Source organism: Garra rufa, chromosome 7 (genome assembly GCF_049309525.1).
Source record: "Garra rufa chromosome 7, GarRuf1.0, whole genome shotgun sequence".
NCBI classification, from domain to species: Eukaryota; Metazoa; Chordata; class Actinopteri; order Cypriniformes; family Cyprinidae; genus Garra; species Garra rufa.
This window is the reverse complement of record NC_133367.1, coordinates 31,156,214-31,175,427: the sequence shown is the minus strand read 5'-3', so window position 1 is coordinate 31,175,427 and position 19,214 is coordinate 31,156,214. Positions and strand designations below refer to the sequence as shown.

General features: G+C 31.4%; 1 protein-coding gene across 1 annotated transcript in view; it reads right to left on the bottom strand.

The window, feature by feature from the left end:
* Positions 1-3,608: 3,608 nt before the first annotated feature.
* The window catches only part of LOC141338941 (kinesin-like protein KIF14), a 34,429-nt gene continuing 18,823 nt past the window's right edge, over positions 3,609-19,214 (bottom strand). Inside the window, exons 18-29 of the mRNA XM_073844554.1 lie at positions 17,698-17,830; positions 17,519-17,612; positions 17,112-17,241; positions 12,913-13,016; positions 12,377-12,477; positions 9,101-9,334; positions 8,769-8,956; positions 6,783-6,935; positions 6,564-6,680; positions 6,378-6,437; positions 4,047-4,182; positions 3,609-3,949 (exon numbers count right to left, since the gene is read on the bottom strand). Of these exons, the coding sequence (XP_073700655.1) occupies positions 3,609-3,949; positions 4,047-4,182; positions 6,378-6,437; positions 6,564-6,680; positions 6,783-6,935; positions 8,769-8,956; positions 9,101-9,334; positions 12,377-12,477; positions 12,913-13,016; positions 17,112-17,241; positions 17,519-17,612; positions 17,698-17,830 (1,791 nt within the window). The remainder of the gene's footprint in view (positions 3,950-4,046; positions 4,183-6,377; positions 6,438-6,563; positions 6,681-6,782; positions 6,936-8,768; positions 8,957-9,100; positions 9,335-12,376; positions 12,478-12,912; positions 13,017-17,111; positions 17,242-17,518; positions 17,613-17,697; positions 17,831-19,214) is intronic.

The window sequence follows — 19,214 nt, the reverse complement described above, 5'->3', positions numbered from 1 at the left end:
CTGGTTTGTCCTAAACAGTGTGGTTGAACTGAAATTAGAAAAAAAACGTCCTCATCATTGTACATGCTTGCATGTTGGCTTTTAGAATTTCAACACTACTTTCTATAACTTAATTTAATAATAATTATATTAAACTAAAACCGAAACCATAAAAAAATTGAAATAAAAAATAAAAATAAACGTATTTTCAGCTAGTTGCATTGCAACAGTTCTTATTTTTATTTAATTTAACCTGATGTACTAAAATAACTAAAAACGATTATTTATATTTATTTATTTAATAACAAATAATCATATAATGGCAAAAAAAAAAAAACACACCACAAAATTACTAAAACCTTCATAAATAATATATCCACCTTATTTTTGCCATAAGAGCGGGCGCGGCCATTTGTAAATTTTATGGGTGTGGCTTTTGGTCTCATCTGCTTCCAGCTATTTTTAACTGTTCAAAACAGCTAGTTTTGCTGTTTGATATTGCAACATATTGAACACTTTTACCGTTTACTGCACTTTGCTATTCTCATTATTGCCAAGTCCGTGGGAATTGGGCTACTTTAGCGCTGTTGCTGCGGGTTGTTTTTCATGTCTGCTGGTTGAAGCGACCCCAATAATGTGATATTTCGGCCCTGAAATACGAATTTTGCCAGGGGAACCCAGCCAAAAACATGTATTTTCATTTTTATTTTGTCTAGTTTTAAGTAGTAACTGGGTGGGTTTTTCATGTCTGTGGGTTGAAGCGACACCAATAACATGATATTTAGTCCCTGGAATATGACAACCCTGTTCTGGCTTCCGGTCTCATCTGCGTCCAGCTATTTTTAGCTGTACAAAACAGCTAGTTTTGTTGCTTGATATTGCAGACTGGTGTGTCTTACCATATTACTTTAATGTATTATCTTAATCACGAACACTGCACTTGTTGTTCTTCTCGTTATTTCCCTATAACGGCCGTAAGTCTCGCCCATAGTAAGGTGAGTACCAGTGTTGCCAAGTCCGCAGTTTTCCTGCAGAATTGGGCTACTTTAACACTGTTGCCGCGGGTTGTCTGTGGGTTGAAACGACACCAATAACATGATATTTAGTCCCCGGAATGCGAATTTTACCAGGGAATCCTCACCATAAAACAAGCATTTTACCTCCTTCGAACTTGGAGGGACCCCCATCCAAACTAAATTTGGGCTACTTTTTTTTTTTTTTTTTTTTTTTTACAACTGTTGTGAAAATCTGGCAATCCTGGTCTGGCTTCTGGTCTCATCTGCTTCCAGCTATTTTAAGCTGTACAAAACAGCTCATTTTGCTGCTTGATAATGCAAATTGGTGTGTCTTACCATATTACTTTAATGTATTATCTTACTTTTGAATATTCTGGTTTGTAGTGCAAACTGTTTTACAGTTTACAGCACGTGGTTGTTGTTCTTGTTATTTCCCTATAGCGGTTATAGCGATTTAGTCCCTGGAATGCAAATTTTACCAGGGGAACCCCGCCAAAAAACGTGTATTTAACCCCTCAGAACACAATTTTCATGGGGGACCCCCTCAAAACGTGATTGAGCTACTTTTAGGCTAATTTTAAGCAATTGGGCGGGTTTTGTTGTAAAAATATTTGGCAACCCTGTACTGGCTTCCAGTCTCATCTGCATCCAGCTATTTTTAGCTGTACCAAATAGCTGGTTTTGCTGCTTGATAGTGCTAATTGGTGTGTCTTACCATATTACTTTAATGTATTATCTTAATTATGAACAATCTGGTTTGTAGTGCAAACAGTTTTACCGTTTACTGAACGTTGTTATTCTTCTCATTATTTCCCTATTGTGGTTAATGAACCGGAAGTCTCGCCCATAGACTTACTTCCACGTTCAAAAATAAGGTGGATACCAGGGTTACCAAGTCCGCAGTTTTCCTGCAGAATTGGGCTACTTTAACACTGTTTCCAGGGGTTGTTTTTCATGTCTGTGGGTTGAAGCGACATCAATAATATGATATTTAGTCCTTGGAATGCGAATTTTACCAGGGGAACCTCGCTAAAAAATCTTGTATTTTACCCCCTCTAATTTTTTTTCCAGAGAACCCCCCTCCAAAAGAGATTGGGCTACTTTTAGGTAGCAATTGAGTGGGTTCTGTTGTGAATCTGGCAACCCTGGTCTGGCTTCCGGTCTCATCTGCATCCAGGTATTTTTAGCTGTACAAAACATCTAGTTTTTCTGCTTGATATTGCAAATTGGTGTGTCTCACCATATTATTTTAATGTATTGTTTGAAACTAGTTTGTACTGCAAACAGTTTTACTTTTCTTACTGCACATTGTTATTCTTCTTATTTCCCTATAGTGGCTAATGAACAGGAAGTCTCACCCATAGACTTACTTCACCGTTCAAAAATAAGGTGGATACCAGTGTTGCCAAGTCCGCGGTTTTCCTTAACGCTCTTGCTGTGGGTTGTTTTTAATGTCCGCAGTTTGAAGTGACCTGGGGAACACTGCCAAAAAAATGTGTATTTTACCCCTGAAACGCTTTTTTTTTGGGGGGGGGGGCTACTTTTGAGTAGTAATTGGGCAGGTTTTGTTCTGAAAATCTGGCAACTCTGGTTGATACTCGATATTTTTTTACTTTTTGAAAAGACATTTTATCTTAAAGGAAAAATATAACTTTTCACTGACGTTTATTTACACGTTTTAAATAGCAAATTCTGGTCACCAGAATGAAAGTACAGACTTATGACATTGCAGATACACTGCCAATAACAAAATTACTAAAGTCTTACGAATACAGTATGTAACTGGAACGTCCTTGGTTATCTAATGACCATAAGAGTTCGTACTGACGACAGTGGTTAGTAATTTGATGGTAATGAAATTAGGAGCATGCTACGTCCCATTTACGTTGTCAGTTAGTAAGTCATGAAATTACTCAAAAGCACCAATAAGTTACATAACTGGTGAGTTGTGTTAGCTGGGTAAATTCCTACTCTGCTGCCCATTTGCCTCTTAAATGTGAAACATTTCTGTGAAAGATAACTCACACAAAAGATCAAAACATCATACAATGCACAACTACCTGAAACAAAATAAAAAAAACTATACAATGTTACTTTGTAAATGAGCCATTTTCCAATGGATTCCAAGTTTTATATATAGAAAAATTGAAAAGGCATGCAATGTGAAGTGTTTAAACAAAACACCAGACCTATTTTCCCAGTGAGTGTTTATTATTGAAAGTATAAATTAGTGTGGAACAATTACATGATCCAGAGTAAACGCCACTGCAAATGCTAAAAAATCTTGTCTCCATGCAAATGACATTGTGAGATACCAGTGCGCCCAAGCCTGTGCAAAGGTTTCAAGTGCAAATATATATCCAGAAGTATTTTCTGCATGAGTAACGAAAGACTTAGGTGCTTGATCACCTGCAAAATACACAGAAACCCATCTTCATAAGTTAAACAATTAAGCCCTTCTTTAAAATCCTACAGTTAAATCTACAGGTCGTACAAAATATTGTAGGCCTGAATGAGTGCATACTGAAAATACAACCAACTGAAAAGTGAGGCCACTTTAGCGTTAACCATTATACCAAATATAGCTGCATACATAACCCTTCAATCCAAAAATCACACCCAGCGGGCATCTCTGGAGCATGTGCTAATGCCTGAAGACAGAGTATACACTACTTTAGGGACGGTTCGATTTCTGCTGCCATAACCTGGTTGAATAAACTGTCTATCTGTGTCCAGCATCTGGATTCCGTCTGTGCTTTTATTAAATGGCACTGTCAAAGCCTGCAGTGCTGAGTGCACTTGATTTCGGACGGCCATTATATTCTTCTCACACGGAAGCTGAAGACCGTCGGAACGTCTTCCAGACATTTCGCGCGGAATGCCGTTGATGACATCATCAATCGTCTTAGACAGAGACTGTATCGTCTGACTAAGGTCAGCGCCGCTGCCCCTCCCTGTGTTACACATTAAAAAAAATAAAGTCATGTAACATATTTGTCATAGCTGAAAAGTGCGTTTCATATAAATGCTATTGTGGAAAGTATGCTGTACCCTTCTGAGAGCGCAACAGAGACGAGTGGAGATCTTTGATTGCCCGATTCAGCGTGAGGAGGTTAGCGGTGGTGTTCTGAATGGCACACAAGTCTTCATCATCCTCTGAACGATCCTCAGAAGAGCCTGACCTTTCCTGTGAAATAGCAGATGTAGAAACATCTCTTAAAGGGAAAGGTTACAACAAAAAACTTAAACAAATCAAACAAAACCCAAAGCAAAACCCAACTAAAAATCACAAAATAAATAAAATCTAATAAAAAATAAATAAAACAACCAAACCAAACAAACCCCCCCCCCAAACAAACAGAACACAACAAAAAAATGGATTAAAAAAAAAAAAAAAACACCAAACCCCCAAAATAGAATATTAAAAACAAAGCTAAATACTAATTACTAACTAAAAAGCAAATAAAAAAAATAAAAATAAAAAATAAATACAACAACAAAAAAACAAACAAACAAAGAAGCCAAACAAAAACTAAACATCCAAAGCAAAAATTAAATACAAAAAAGACTTAAACAAAAAATAATAAAACAAAATCCAATACATAAACAAAATCCACTCCAAATATCACCAAGGATATAAAAAACAACTAAAAATTAAATACAATAAAAACCAAATTAAAAAAAACACACTAAACAAAACCTAACAAAACATAATATTAAAATAAAAAAACTAAATGCAAACGAAACAAAACCAAACCAAACTAAACCCCTAAAACATAATATTAAAAATAAATAAACAAAAAACAAACCAAAACCAGACCAAACAAAATCAATCCCCAAAAACAAAACGACTGAAAAAAAAAACCGAACAAAAACTAAAAACCCAAAGTAAAAAAAAAGAAAAGCAAAACAGAATATTAAAATAAAATTTTTTTTATACAAATAAAACGGAACCAAAACCACACTAAACCAATCAAAACCACAAAAAATAATAAAAACATAAAAACTAAATACAAACGAAACCAAAACCACACCAAACCAAATAATTAAAAAAAAAGACCAAACAAAACCAACCCGCATAACGCCAAACAAAAACTAAAACTCCAAAGCAAAATCAAACAAACACAGAAAAGAAACAAAAGATAAAAACAAGAAAAAACAAACAAGCAAAACCAAAAAAAGGCCACAAAATAAATATTAAAAACAAAAAAACTAAATACAAACAAAACAAAACCACACCAAAAGAAAATGACCAAAAAAGCCAAACAAAAGCTAAAAACCCAAAGTAAAATAAAAATAGAAGACGAAATAAAGAACAGAAAACAAACCAAACAAACCCCCAAAACAGAATCTTAAAAACAATAAACTACATACAAACGAAACGAAGTCAAACCAAAATCACACCAAACTCCAAAACAATATTAGAAACATAAAAACTAAATACAAACAAAACCACACCAAACCAAAGAATAAAAAAAACACAAAAAAATAAAATTCAACAAAACAAACCAAAACCAGACCAAACAAAACCAACCCACAAAAACACAAAATGACCAAAATATTTTTGTTAAAAATTACATTAAAAACAAACAAACAAACCAAACAAAAGCCCACAAAATAAATAAATAAATAAATATAATAAAATATAAAACAAAAACTAAATATAAAATGGAAAAACAAACAAAAACCACTAAAAACAAAACAATCCAAAAAACAAAACAAAAGCTAAAAACCCAAAGTAAAATAAAAAAATAGAAGACTTAAACGAAAACAACAACAAAAATTACATAAAAACCTAAAATCACACCAAACCAAAAAAAAAAAAAAAAAATACAAACAAAACAAAACCCCCAAAACAGAATATTAAAAACAAACACTAAATACAAATCACTAAAACACTAAAAACACAACCAAACAAAACCCAACAACCTCCCCCCAAAAAGCAACAAAAACAAACATAAAATGGAAATAAATAAAACATACAAAAATTGTTTAAATAAATATATTTTAAGTAAATATACATATAATTATATATAATTGTTGGCTATCTTAGTTTTAGGTACAGTGGGTGGGTTTGAGGAATGGCTGAGCAGGTGGGATGCATCCATTTTTCCTTATCCCAGCATCCCATTCTCTTGCTGAACAATTACAACAGGCCTGTAGTTTGTGTATCGAAGATAACAGTTACAGCCACATTAAGGTGACAGATGACGCTCCACTCAAATCATTTATTTCGTAAACAGTCGAACGACCCAAGACACGCGATAAGACCGTTCAGGTTGGACGTTTACAAGCGCCATCTCCCTCACTCATTGTTGGGTCGGTCATCAATCCAGAACGTTTTACCTTCAATGACAAACAACAGCTGTTTGTAAGACGTACCGACAAACAGCAGCGGAAGTAGCTCTGCAGAGTGCTGGCGACATCCATCGCATTGGATTTCTGAAATATATTATAATGGCATGCATTTATATCAGCTATAAACATGTTATGCATTAATTTGCAGTATTACCTAGATCAATAAATATTCAATTTTATCTATAAAGTGGATTATTTAGCAGAACTTACCGATATGTGAGCAGATGAAAGATCTCGATGCATCTCTGTAGTGATCCTCTGACCTATGAGGAGAAGATCGGTCACACTCTGACGCATCCCATCCCGCAACAAATCCACAACAGACCTCTAAAGAGAAAGAGAATGCTGTTGAATTTTTGATTCGGACTGGTTTCAGTGTCAAAACTACTATGGTGTAAACGTCAGCTAATTTAAAGGAAATATACCCACGTTGTCTATGATTTCAGAACCATGTTCAGTCAAATGAAGATCAGTTCCATTCACTGCCGCCAGGAAACCGATGGTTTTGAGAACTGCGTTCATACACTCTGTAAACCTTTTCTGGGCCTCTGTTACCATAGAGGAGATCTCAGAGTCACAGCCCTGAAAGACCAAAACGCAGAAAGAACAACAGTCTTATCAGGCCTCTACCAAATATATAAAAAAAGGACAAATATAAAAGAAAAGCAAAACCAAACAAACCCACAAAACCAAACCCTAAAACTAACAAATAAAAGCTCATTTTATTAAATAAACCTAATTCTTTATCAAATAGTTTTAGTAAAATAAATATATTAGATTTTTATACAACAACCAAACCAGAACACCAAAACCACACCAAACAAAACCAACCCTCCAAAAAACAAAACGAAAACAAAAAAAGCGCCCAACAAAAACTAAAAACCTAAAGCAAAATCTGTTTTGAAAAAGAAAAGAAATGAATATAAATAAATAAATAATAAATGTATAAATGTAAATAAAAACAAGAAAAAAATACATAAAAAAACACAGCAAACCAAGTAAAAGCCCCTAAACAGAATATTACAAACAAAACAAAAAAAGGAAACAATTAGCCTTAAAATAGCCTTAAAATAATAATAATAATAATAATAATAAATGATTATTATTATTATTATTGAGTTTATTTACCAACATTTAGACATTATATTTATTTGATATAAACTGATTGAGTGGTTCAAATTTGCCTACATGTAGTAGTAAAATGTATGTGAAGCATTTGTATAATATTTCTTACATTTTTTTTATTAATTAATTAAAAAATAAATATATATTAGGGTATACAAGTGATTGACAAATGCATTTTATTACTACAAACAGACAAATTTAAACCACTCAATGTATAAATGTTTGTAAATAATAATAATAATAATAATAATAATAAGTAACTCAAATTAATTATTGTTACTATTATTATTGTTGTTTTTATTGAACAATAATTAAATAAGCACTTCAAATTAAATAATTAAATAATCAACATTATTATTATTTATAATTTTATTCATTTGTTTTAATTTGTTTTTTTTTTTCAAAAGAATGCATTATTATTGTTATTAATTTAAATAAACACTTCAAAATAAAGATTTATTAATTTTATTATTATTTATAAATTTTTTGATTTGTTTGTTTAAAGAATGCATTACTATTATTATTATTATTATTTACTTAAGTGTTGTTATTTACTTATTTAAGTGTATTTACTGACAAATAGACATTTTATTATATTTTGTATTGATATAAACTGAGTATATGTTAATCACTTGTATAATATTTCTTAAATTTAATTTAATAATAATTTAATACTTAAGAAATATTAAGGTATACATGTGATTGACAAATGCATCTTACTACTACATACAGGCAAGTTTAAACCATTTAATGTCTAAATGTTTGTAAATAATAATAATAGTAATATTAATAATAATAATAATAATAATATAATTTAAATAAATTATTATTATTAATATTTAATAATTATTTAAATAAACACCTCAAATTTAAGAATTTATTATTAATATTATAATTCATTATAATTTCTTTAATTCATTTGTTTAAAGAAGGCATTGTTGTTATTATTAAAAAATATTATTATTTAAACACTTTTTGTAGTTAAAAATAAACACTTAAAATTAAAGTAATTTAAATACATTTTTAATAAATTAGCAAGAAATTACTCAATAATAATAATAATAATCATTTAAAAGCAAGTCCTTAGGTCCATACACTGGCTTCCAGTTATATTTAGGATTAATTTTGAAGTATTTTCTGGCCTAGGACCAATTATGAAAAAATAATTACTTTAATTTTGATGAAATTATTGCATTTTTATTTTTAATTATGTGGTCCCCCTACAGACCTAAACGCATCACATAAATGCAGCTGGTGTTTTATTAATCCACTATAAGCTGTAATGAGCACCTGAATGAGTAACTGAAGGTAGCCTCCGATTTTCTTGACCTCCATCTTGAGCTCCTCAGCTCTCTGAGACAATGAATCAAAGCTGGGCTTAATGCTGGAGACCCAGTGCATGGTAATGAACACAGCCCTTTCAACAGCAGACGTGGCCTTCACTAGATGAGTCTGGGCTTCAGTACTGCAGGCAAACACTGTTATACACACAAACAGAACAAAATGAGGCTCTTTGTGAGGGCTGTGATGACATAGGTCTTGTACATTCATATTGAGCTTAATATTGACACTGATGAATGGCTTTGTTGATTTAGGTTTGTTAAAGACGCTCTGAAGCTTACGGTTCTCCTGACAGTCGTCGTCAAGGTGCTCGTAAAGGTCTGCGATGGACCTCACGGCGCGGTAAACCTCCAGCAGGTCTAGGGTCAGTTGGTCGGCTAAGCTTTTGCTCTCCTCTGTTGATTGGCAGGACGAGCGCAGACGAGCAACAGCAGAGCCAATCAGATCTTTGCAGATTGGTGGGAGGGCGGAGTCAGAGGTGCTGGAGTGCAGGGAGGGGGGCTTGTTCATTAGCCCTAAAAAGACACAGAATATCAAAGTTACGTAACACTTAACAGTCTTACGCATATTTCTTAAGCAGGTTGAAAAAAAATAAATGAATAAATAAAACAATTAAACTAGTATTATGTATGTACTTTTATAGCATTTAGCAATATTTTAAATTAGCATTTATTTTTATATTTTCAGTTTTCATTTTGAATTAAAATTGTCATTTTAATATATTTTGTTCTTTACATGTATTTATATCTTTAAATTATTTTTATTATAGTACTGTATTTAGTTTTAATTGTAGTGCTCATTTTATTTTAAGTTATATATTAGTTATAATAATATTTGTATTTCAGCCTTGAATAAAACTAAACTAAACAAAATAAAAACAAAAACAAACAAGTGAGATGCTACACAAAAACAGAACTCTAAACAAAAACAAAAGTGAGATGTTAGACAAATACGAAACTAAAAACAAAACAAGTGATATGTTACATAAAAACAAAACTAAATAAAGGTGCCATAGAATGCATTGATACAATATTTTAAAAATTGTTCTCTGATATCTGCAAACACCAGATTTATATAAGGAGGAGGAAATTATGGTGTTTGAGACTCACGGTATGTCATGTCCATGTAAAAAAATGTTATTATTCAACTATGCCAAGGTAAATACAGTTTTCCATTCTATGGCACCTTTAAACAAAAACAAAACAAGTGAGATGTTACACCGTGTCTATACCGGACGCGAGCGGCGCGGCGCGACAAAATACAATAGAACCTATTATGCTCTCTACACTGGATGCGGCACGGGGCGTTCTATTTATGCCTCCCCGCACCGCATCCAAAGATTAAATGATTTGCAACGGTCGCTATGTCGCGTCCAGTGTAGACAGACTTCAGCTGTTGCGGCGCAGCACGACGCGGCATGACAACTGTCGCATCCGGTGTAGACACGGTGTTACACAAAAACAAAACAAGTGATACGTTACATAAAAACAAAACTTTAAACAAAAACAAAACAAGTGAGATGTTACACAAAAACAAAATTCTAAACAAAAACAAAAATAATGAGATGTTACACAAAAATAAAACTAAACTAAACAAGTGACGTTACATAATAACAAAACTTTAAACAAAAACAAAACAAGTCAGATGTTACACAAAAACAAAACTCTAAACAAAAACAAGTGATACGTTACATGAAAACAAAACTTTACACAAAAACAAGTAACATTACATAATAACAAAACTTTAAATAAAAACAAAGCAAGTCAGATGTTACACAAAAACAAAACTCTAAATTAAAACAAAACAAGTGACGTTACATAATAACAAAACTTTAAACAAAGTCAGACGTTACACAAAACAAAACTCCAAACAAAAACAAGTGATACGTTACATAAAAACAAAACTTTAAACAAAAACAAAGCAAGTGACATGTTACACAAAAACAAAACTCTAAACAAAAGATACGTTACATAAAAACAAAACTTTAAACAAAAACAAAACAAGTGAGATGTTACACAAAAACAAAACTCCAAACAAAAACAAGTGATACGTTACATAAAAACAAAACTTTAAACAAAAACAAAACAAGAGAGATGTTACACAAAAACAAAACTCTAAACAAAAACAAAACAAGTGATGTTACATAATAACAAAACTTTAAACTAAAACAAAACAAATAAGATGTTACACAAAAACAAAACTAAAAACAAGTGAGATGTTACACAAAAACAAAACTCTAAACAAAAACAAAACAAGTGATGTTACATAATAACAAAACTTTAAACTAAAACAAAACAAGTGAGATGTTGCACAAAAACAAAACTCTAAACAAAAACAAAACAAGTGATGTTACATAATAACAAAACTTTAAACTAAAACAAGTGAGATGTTACACAAAAACAAAACTCTAAACAAAAAACAAGTGAGATTACATAAAAACTAAATGAAAACAAGTGAGGTGTTACACAAAAACTAAACTATACAAAACAAAACTCTAAACAAAACAAGTCAGACGTTACGCAAAACAAAACTCCAAACAAAAACAAGTGATACGTTACATAAAAACAAAACTTTAAACAAAACAAAACAAGTGAGATGTTACAGAAAAACAAAACTCTAAACAAAAACAAAACAAGTGATGTTACATAATAACAAAACTTTAAACTAAAACAAGTGAGATGTTACACAAAAACAAAACTCTAAACAAAAAACAAGTGATATTACATAAAAACTAAATGAAAACAAGTGAGGTGTTACACAAAAACAAAACTCTAAACAAAACAAATTAGATGTTACACAAAACAAAACTAAACAAAAACAAAACAAGTGATGTTACATAAAATACAACATTTTAAACAAAAACAAAACAAACGAGATGTTACACAAAAACAAAACTTAAAACAAGTGAGATGTTACACAAAAACAAAACTCTAAACAAAAACAAAACAAGTCAGATGTTACACAAAAACAAAACAAGTGATGTTACATAAAAACTAAAAAAAAAAAAACAGGTAAGGTGTTACACAAAACTAAAACTAAGCAAAACAAATGAGATGTTTCACAAAAACAAAACTGAACAAAACAAGTGAGATGTTTCACAAAAACAAAACAAGTGAGATGACAAAAACAAAACTCTATACAAAAGCAAACTAACTAAATTATACAGATATGCAGGGCCAGGGTACCAGATTTTGAACCAATGAGATTACACAGTTTTTTTTCCATCTAATATTTTTAGTGTATTTTGAAATTTCCATTTTTTTCAATTACGGAAAAACAACTTTAAATAGTTTTAGTTAGTTTAAACAACATTACTTTGCAAATATGTCCCAAAAACTACTGAGCGAAAAGTGAAAGTCAATGGGGACCAAAACAACATAGTTTGCTCCCATTGACTTTTTTTGTTTTGTTTTGTTTTTAATAAAGTCAGGTTTGAAATGACATGACGGTGAGTAAATGATGACAGCAATGTAATTTTTTTGTGAATAATCTGAATGATGCTAAACTCATTTAAAGAGTCAAAGAGCCACATACATACAATATAAAAGGTACTTTACCAGTGGACTGTGAGGGAGCACAGTGTAAGCTTTGAATGGGGTGCACTCGGATCTCATAGAGACGCCCAGAAATCCTCCTGCTCTTTAGTAAACTCCTACTCCTGAACAAGAAAAAGAGGGAAAAAAAAGAAATCCAGATACATTTGAACTTGCATCTTGACTTGAACCATAATTATCAATCAGATCATTAACAGCCTGTTACATGATGTACACTTTGAGATGAACAACTGTTCATTCCAAGGACTGAAAGATATGAGAGAAAGTCAAGAGATGAAAAGCAAAGAAATATCTATAATCTGAGTTGTAGAAGGAGTTTCATGTCACATGCACTTGTTGGGACTGAAAATGGGTTAAAAATGCTGCAGGCATGTTCTTTTCCATAGAGCTAGGTTTATTAGGGGAAAAATATAATCATGGTGGAAGACAAGAAACAGTTTTGGGCACAAAGCATACTTCTGTGTTTTCCTTCCTCAGATGTACAAAGAGCCGAAAAGCAGCATTGTGGACTCAATGAGAAGACTAATAAATTCAAATACCTTCTGCGAGAGAACGACGAGGTTGAGGAAGAGGCAGATAGGTCTGGTTCCCACTCATCATTAGGGTCATAAAACACGTCGTCATCTTTAGAGGCGCTCTCCCCCTATACAGCCAATAAACATCAGACTTGATTTAGCCGCAGACTCTTTTACGATAATAAGAGCAAGTGCCAATACTACACGCTTCCTGCTTTTACTGGGTAATTACAGGGAAATAAACAGGCTTCAAACAGTCTCATATATTATTGTGTTCAAACAACTAAGCTCTGCATTAAATACTCAGCGCTTTGTTCAAATCAAGTGAGGCACAATGTTTGCAATGTAAAGTAAACACCTACACAAAAATAAAACAAGAACTAAAATATAAACAAAAAATAAAGCTAAACACTAAACAAAATGAAACAAAAACAAACTTTAAGTGAGATGCTGCAGATAAACAAATACAAATCAATATAAAAAACAAAGAGAAACACTAAACAAAAATCAATCAAAAAAAACTTTTCCAAAGTCAAGTGAATTGCTACACACAAAAAATAAAACAGAACTAAACCCTAAATAAATAAAAAAAAATTAAACAAAACAATGTTAAGTGAGAGCTACACAAAAACAAAACACCACCAAAAACATAACTGAACAAAAACCAAAAACCAACTGACATTTTCTCGTAATAACGCAACGTTGTTTAAACTAAATATTTCTTGTAATAATGCGATGTTATCTCGTTAAAATGGCTTCTTTTTCTTGTAAAATTGACATGTCTCCTAATAACAGTTATCACATTAAAACAGCATCTTTTTCTCATTAAAACGACATTTTCCCATAACGAGATGTTGTTAAAACTACTTATTTTTTATAATAATGCAACATTATCTTGTTAAAACTGCATCTTTTTCTCGATTTCTCGTAATAATGAGATGTCGTTAAAACTATGTTTTCTCGTAATAACGTGATGTTTAAACAACATATTTTTTCGTAAAAACTTTGTTGTTAAAACTACATACTTTCTTGTAATAATGCAATGCTATCTCGTTAAAATGGCATCTTTCTCTCGGAAAATTGACATGTTGCCTCGTAATAACGCAATGTTATCTTGTTAAAACGGCATCTTTTTCTCATAATAATGAGATGTCGTTAAAACTAAGTTTTCTCGTAATAACGTGTTGTTTAAACTACATACTTTCTCGTAATAATGCAATGTTATCTCGTTAAAATGGCATCTTTTTCTCGTTAAATTGACGTTTTCTCGCAATAACGCAAAACTACATATGTGACCCTGGACCACAAAACCAGTCATAAGGTTAAATTTGACAAAACTGAGATTTATACATCATATGAAAGCTAATAATAAATAAGCTTTCTATTGATGTATGGTTTGTTAGGATAGGACAATATTTGGCTGAGATACATCTATTTGAAATCAGAAATCTGAGGATGCAAAAAAATCAAAAATACTGAGAAAATCACCTTTAAAGTTGTCCAAATTAGGTTCTTAACAATGCATATTACAAATCAAAAATTACATTTTGATATATTTACAGTAGGAATTTTACAAAAAATCTTCATGGAACATGATCTTTACTTAATTTCTTAATGATTTTTGGCATAAAACAAAAATCAAAAATGTTGACCCATACAATGTATTTTTGGCTATTGCTACAAATATACCCCAGCGACTTAAGACTGGTTTTGTGGTCCAGGGTCACATATTTTCTCGTGACAATGCAATGTTAAAAAAACTACATATTTTCTCGTAATAATAACACAATGTTATCTCATTAAAACAGCATCTTTTTCTTCTTTTCTTGTAATAAAGAGACGCCGTTAAAACTACATTTTTTCGTAATAACGCAATGTTGTTTAAACTAAATATTTCTTGTAATAATGCGATGTTATCTCATTAAAATGGCATGTTTTTCTCGTTAATTTGACATGATGTCTTATAATAACACAATGTTATCTCATTAAAACAGCATCTTTTTCTTCTTTTCTTGTAATAAAGAGACGCCGTTAAAACTACATTTTTTCGTAATAACGCAATGTTGTTTAAACTAAATATTTCTTGTAATAATGCGATGTTATCTCATTAAAATGGCATGTTTTTCTCGTTAATTTGACATGATGTCTCATAATAACACAATGTTATCTCATTAAAACAGCAGATTTTTTGGTTAAAATAACATTTTCTCATAATAACGAGATGCTATTAAAACTACATATTTTTTCATAATAATGCAACATTATCTTGTTAAAACTGCATCTTTTTCTAATTTTCTCGTAATAATAAAATGTTAAAAAATGTTTTCTCGTAATGTTGTTAAAACTACATACTTTCTCGTAATGTTATCTTGTTAAAACGGCATCTTTCTCGTTTTCTCGTAATAATGAGATGTCGTTAAAACTACATTTTCTCGTAATAACGCAATGTTTCGTTTAAACTACATATTTTCTCATAATAATGCAATGTTATCTCATTAAAATGGCATCTTTTTTCATTAAATTGACGTTTTCTCGCAATAACGCAATGTTAAAACTACATATTTTCTCGTAATAATGCAATGTTGTTAAAATTACATATTTTTTCATAATGCATAGTTTTCTTGTTAAAACTGCATCTTTTTCTTGTTAAAATAACCTTTTCTCATAATAACGAGTTGTTAAAACTACATATTTTTTCATAATAACGCAATGCTATCTTATGAAAACAGCATCTTTTTCTCGTTAAAATAAAATTTTCTCATAACGAGATGGTTAAAACTACATCTTTTTTCATAATAATGCAATGTTATCTTGTTAAAACTGCATCTTTTTCTTGTTTTCTCGTAATAACAATATGTTGTTAAAACTACATATTTTTTTCATAATAATGCAACGTTATCTTGTTAAAACGTCATCTTTTTCTGGTTTTCTCATGAGATGTCATTAAAACTAGGTTTTCTCATAATAACGCAATGTTGATTAAACTACTTATTTCGCGTAATAATGCAATGTTATCTCGTTAAAATGGCATCTTTTTCTCGTTAAATTGACGTTTTCTCGCAATAACACAATGTTAAAATGACATATTTTCTCGTAATAACGATGTTGTTAAAACTAGATATTTTCTCGTAATAACGCAATGTTATCTCATTAAAACAGCATCTTTTTCTCATTAAAATGACATTTTCTCATAATAACGAGATGCTGTTAAAACTACATATTTTTTCATAATAATGCAATGTTATCTTGTTAAAACAGCATCTTTTTCTCGTTAAAATGACATTCTCATAATAACGACAGGTAAAACTACATATTTTTTCTTAATAAAGTAACAATATCTCATTAAAATGCCATTTTTTCTCATTTTCTTGTAATAATGAGATGTTGTAAAAACTACATATTGTCTCGTAATAACATGTTGTTAAAACTACATTTTCTTGTAATAACGTGATGTTAAACTACATATTTTCTCGTCATAAAGTTGTTAAAACTGCATTTTCTTGTAATAACGTGATGGTAAAACTACCTATTTTTTGTAATAACGCAATGTTTTCTTGTTAAAATGCCGTTTTTCATTATAATAACGAGATGTCATTAAAATACATATTTTCTTGTAATAGGGCATCTTTCTCTCATAATAAGATGTCACGTCGTTAAAGCGATCTTGTTAATTTTGTTAAAATAAAATACAACAATTTCTACATTTTGTTAAAATATTCTTTTTTTCTCGTAATAACGACATGTCATAAAAACAATATGGTTTTTCTATTATAGAAGTTATTATGTATGGTTACATTATGTGAACGAGGCAATTGTCTGCTCTGCTAGTGTTGCCACAGTCCTGAGATAAAGAGGTTTTCTTTTTAAAAAGAAATAAAGAGAAATCAGAATTTTTTTTTTTTTCATTTTGTTTAAGAAATGGAAAACCTAAATTAAAGAACATTTGTTGTATTTTTGGCTCATGGATAACGACATTTGAAAGAGAAAATATGTTGTTAAAACGACATAACATCTCATTATTACAACATAATCGTGTGTGGCAGCAATGCATCACCGCAGCGGTCCTATCTAGTTACTGCCTAAACCCAGATTTACAATAAAGAGGATAATACTTGTCGCTATATGATACTGAAACTGGTTCAGACATGGTGTAATGGAATGTACTTTGCTACAAAACTGTCACCATGCAGCTCAAACTAGATGAACATGTTTTATTAGACAACCTGCTCAAGCTCCCTCATGGCAGCCAAGTTGCTCTGGAACTTCTCCAGATTCCAGAAGGTGGAAATTCCCAGTTTGGTGTTCTGAACTTGGACCTGCAGTTGGCCATCTCCACCCTCAGCCATCTCATGTCTGATATGAAAACACAAATCCACATCTGATTCCATCCAAACACTTTAATGATGAATAATCCAGAATTCACACATTGCTCACTTATCAATAAACTGACTAAACTCAGACTTTTCCAGTCATTAGTGAATACTGGATAGGGATTTTATATTTATTTTATGAACGCTATTTTCCTAGTCATGAATTTTGATTGGTTGATACTGTAGGAACGTTGTTCCAGGACCAACAAAGATGTTGATCCAGGAACATTAAATCAGTTACAGCCGCTAAATGACTGTACCTGCTGAAGACTGTGTGTTTCCTGAGTTTAGCACTGATTTTGTTTGCTTCTTCAATCATCAAAGACAGCTTCAGGGCGTCCCACTGTGGGAAGGCTGCAAATATTGAACAAAAATACGGTGAGTAACACACTGTTAGGAACATTACTGATGGAAAACCCAATGTTGTTTGTACATGTACCTGTTTTGGGGGTCTGGGTCATTTTAAGAGCACGTTTTTTCTCAATCTGAGCAAGATCTTCTGCAATCTTCCTCTTTTCTGCTTCAAGTGCCTCTACAATTTTAGCATGCCGGATATCATGATCAGCCAAAGCCTATGGGGGGCAAAAAATCTGAATGAGTCACAAATTAAAAAAGTGATCTTTTGTATAAACTTAAAAAAAATAAGTAAAAATTAACTAAATAATTTAACCATTACAAAAGTACATACATGAAAAAATGAAATAACATAACTAAATAAATAAACTGAAAATATTCTAAATAAATATCATAAATAAAACTAAAGCTAACTAAAGTGATATACATAAACCTAAGTAACTGAATAAATCGAACTGAATTAACATTATAACTAAAAAGTAAATAAATAATATAATCAACTAACTAAACATAAGATTAAGTAACGACCTAAATTAACTAAATAAATAACTAAAGTAATCTACAAAAAAATAGATAAATAAATAATATAAATAAACTGAAAATATTCTAAATAAACTAAATATTAGAGGTCGACCGATGTATCGGTTTTGCCGATTAATCGGCACTGATAGTTGATTGGCTGAACTATCGGTTATGGCAAAAATCCATGCCGATAGTTTTTCCGGATTGCGTTCTCACGCTCCGCTGTCATAGAGTATGAGAGGTTAAGTCAGACACCAATGTTAAATGTCAGGATTGTTACCATATATTTGCATTGATTTATATCCAGTTGGTCATGTTCGTAGCCAGCAAAATTGCAGATTTAAAGACTTGATGTGAGAAAGCAAACCGTGTTCATTCAGCCTACAGAATCCTGCTGCGCCACAGCGCGCCATTCACAGTTTTACATTACATATCTGTCCCAAATTGTTGTTAATGTTTATAAAGGCTTGACCCTGCTGGAAGATTGTGCATTTAAGTGATAAATTCGTATTTCTGTAGCTCTAATAAAGTCTGTATGCTTCATATAGAGCTATAATTTATGTTTTAGCCTTTTCTTCAGGCCGCGGAAGCATGGTAGGTTTGCATCTTGTTACGCACTTTATTTACAATGCAATTTTCCTTGTTCTTACTTGATTTTAATTACTGATCAACAAAAATATGTGTTCAAAATTAAGATAAAAATTATACAAAACGAAATTCGTTTAAAAAGGGATTTTCCACAAATAAAAAGGTGGAAGTGGACCAACAATTGTGTCTGACCCTCTCCAATTCTCCCGGTGTATTGCCGTCTAATTCATACCACGTCCTTTATGACATTTACAAATTACACACACTTCTTTCGTAATTAACAGATTAAACTGAAACAAAACACAAACAAATAATATTTAAACATAAATGTAAAACAGATAACACATTTTCTTAAATGGCTACAACAATATAGATCGTACTTTCTCTTTCCGTTTGATCTGTTGTTTAAACTAATCTTTGCCGCTTTTTTGATCATTTGCCCATTTGGTGATTAAATAAACTGTTTTAGATTTCTGCTTGAACTACCCGACG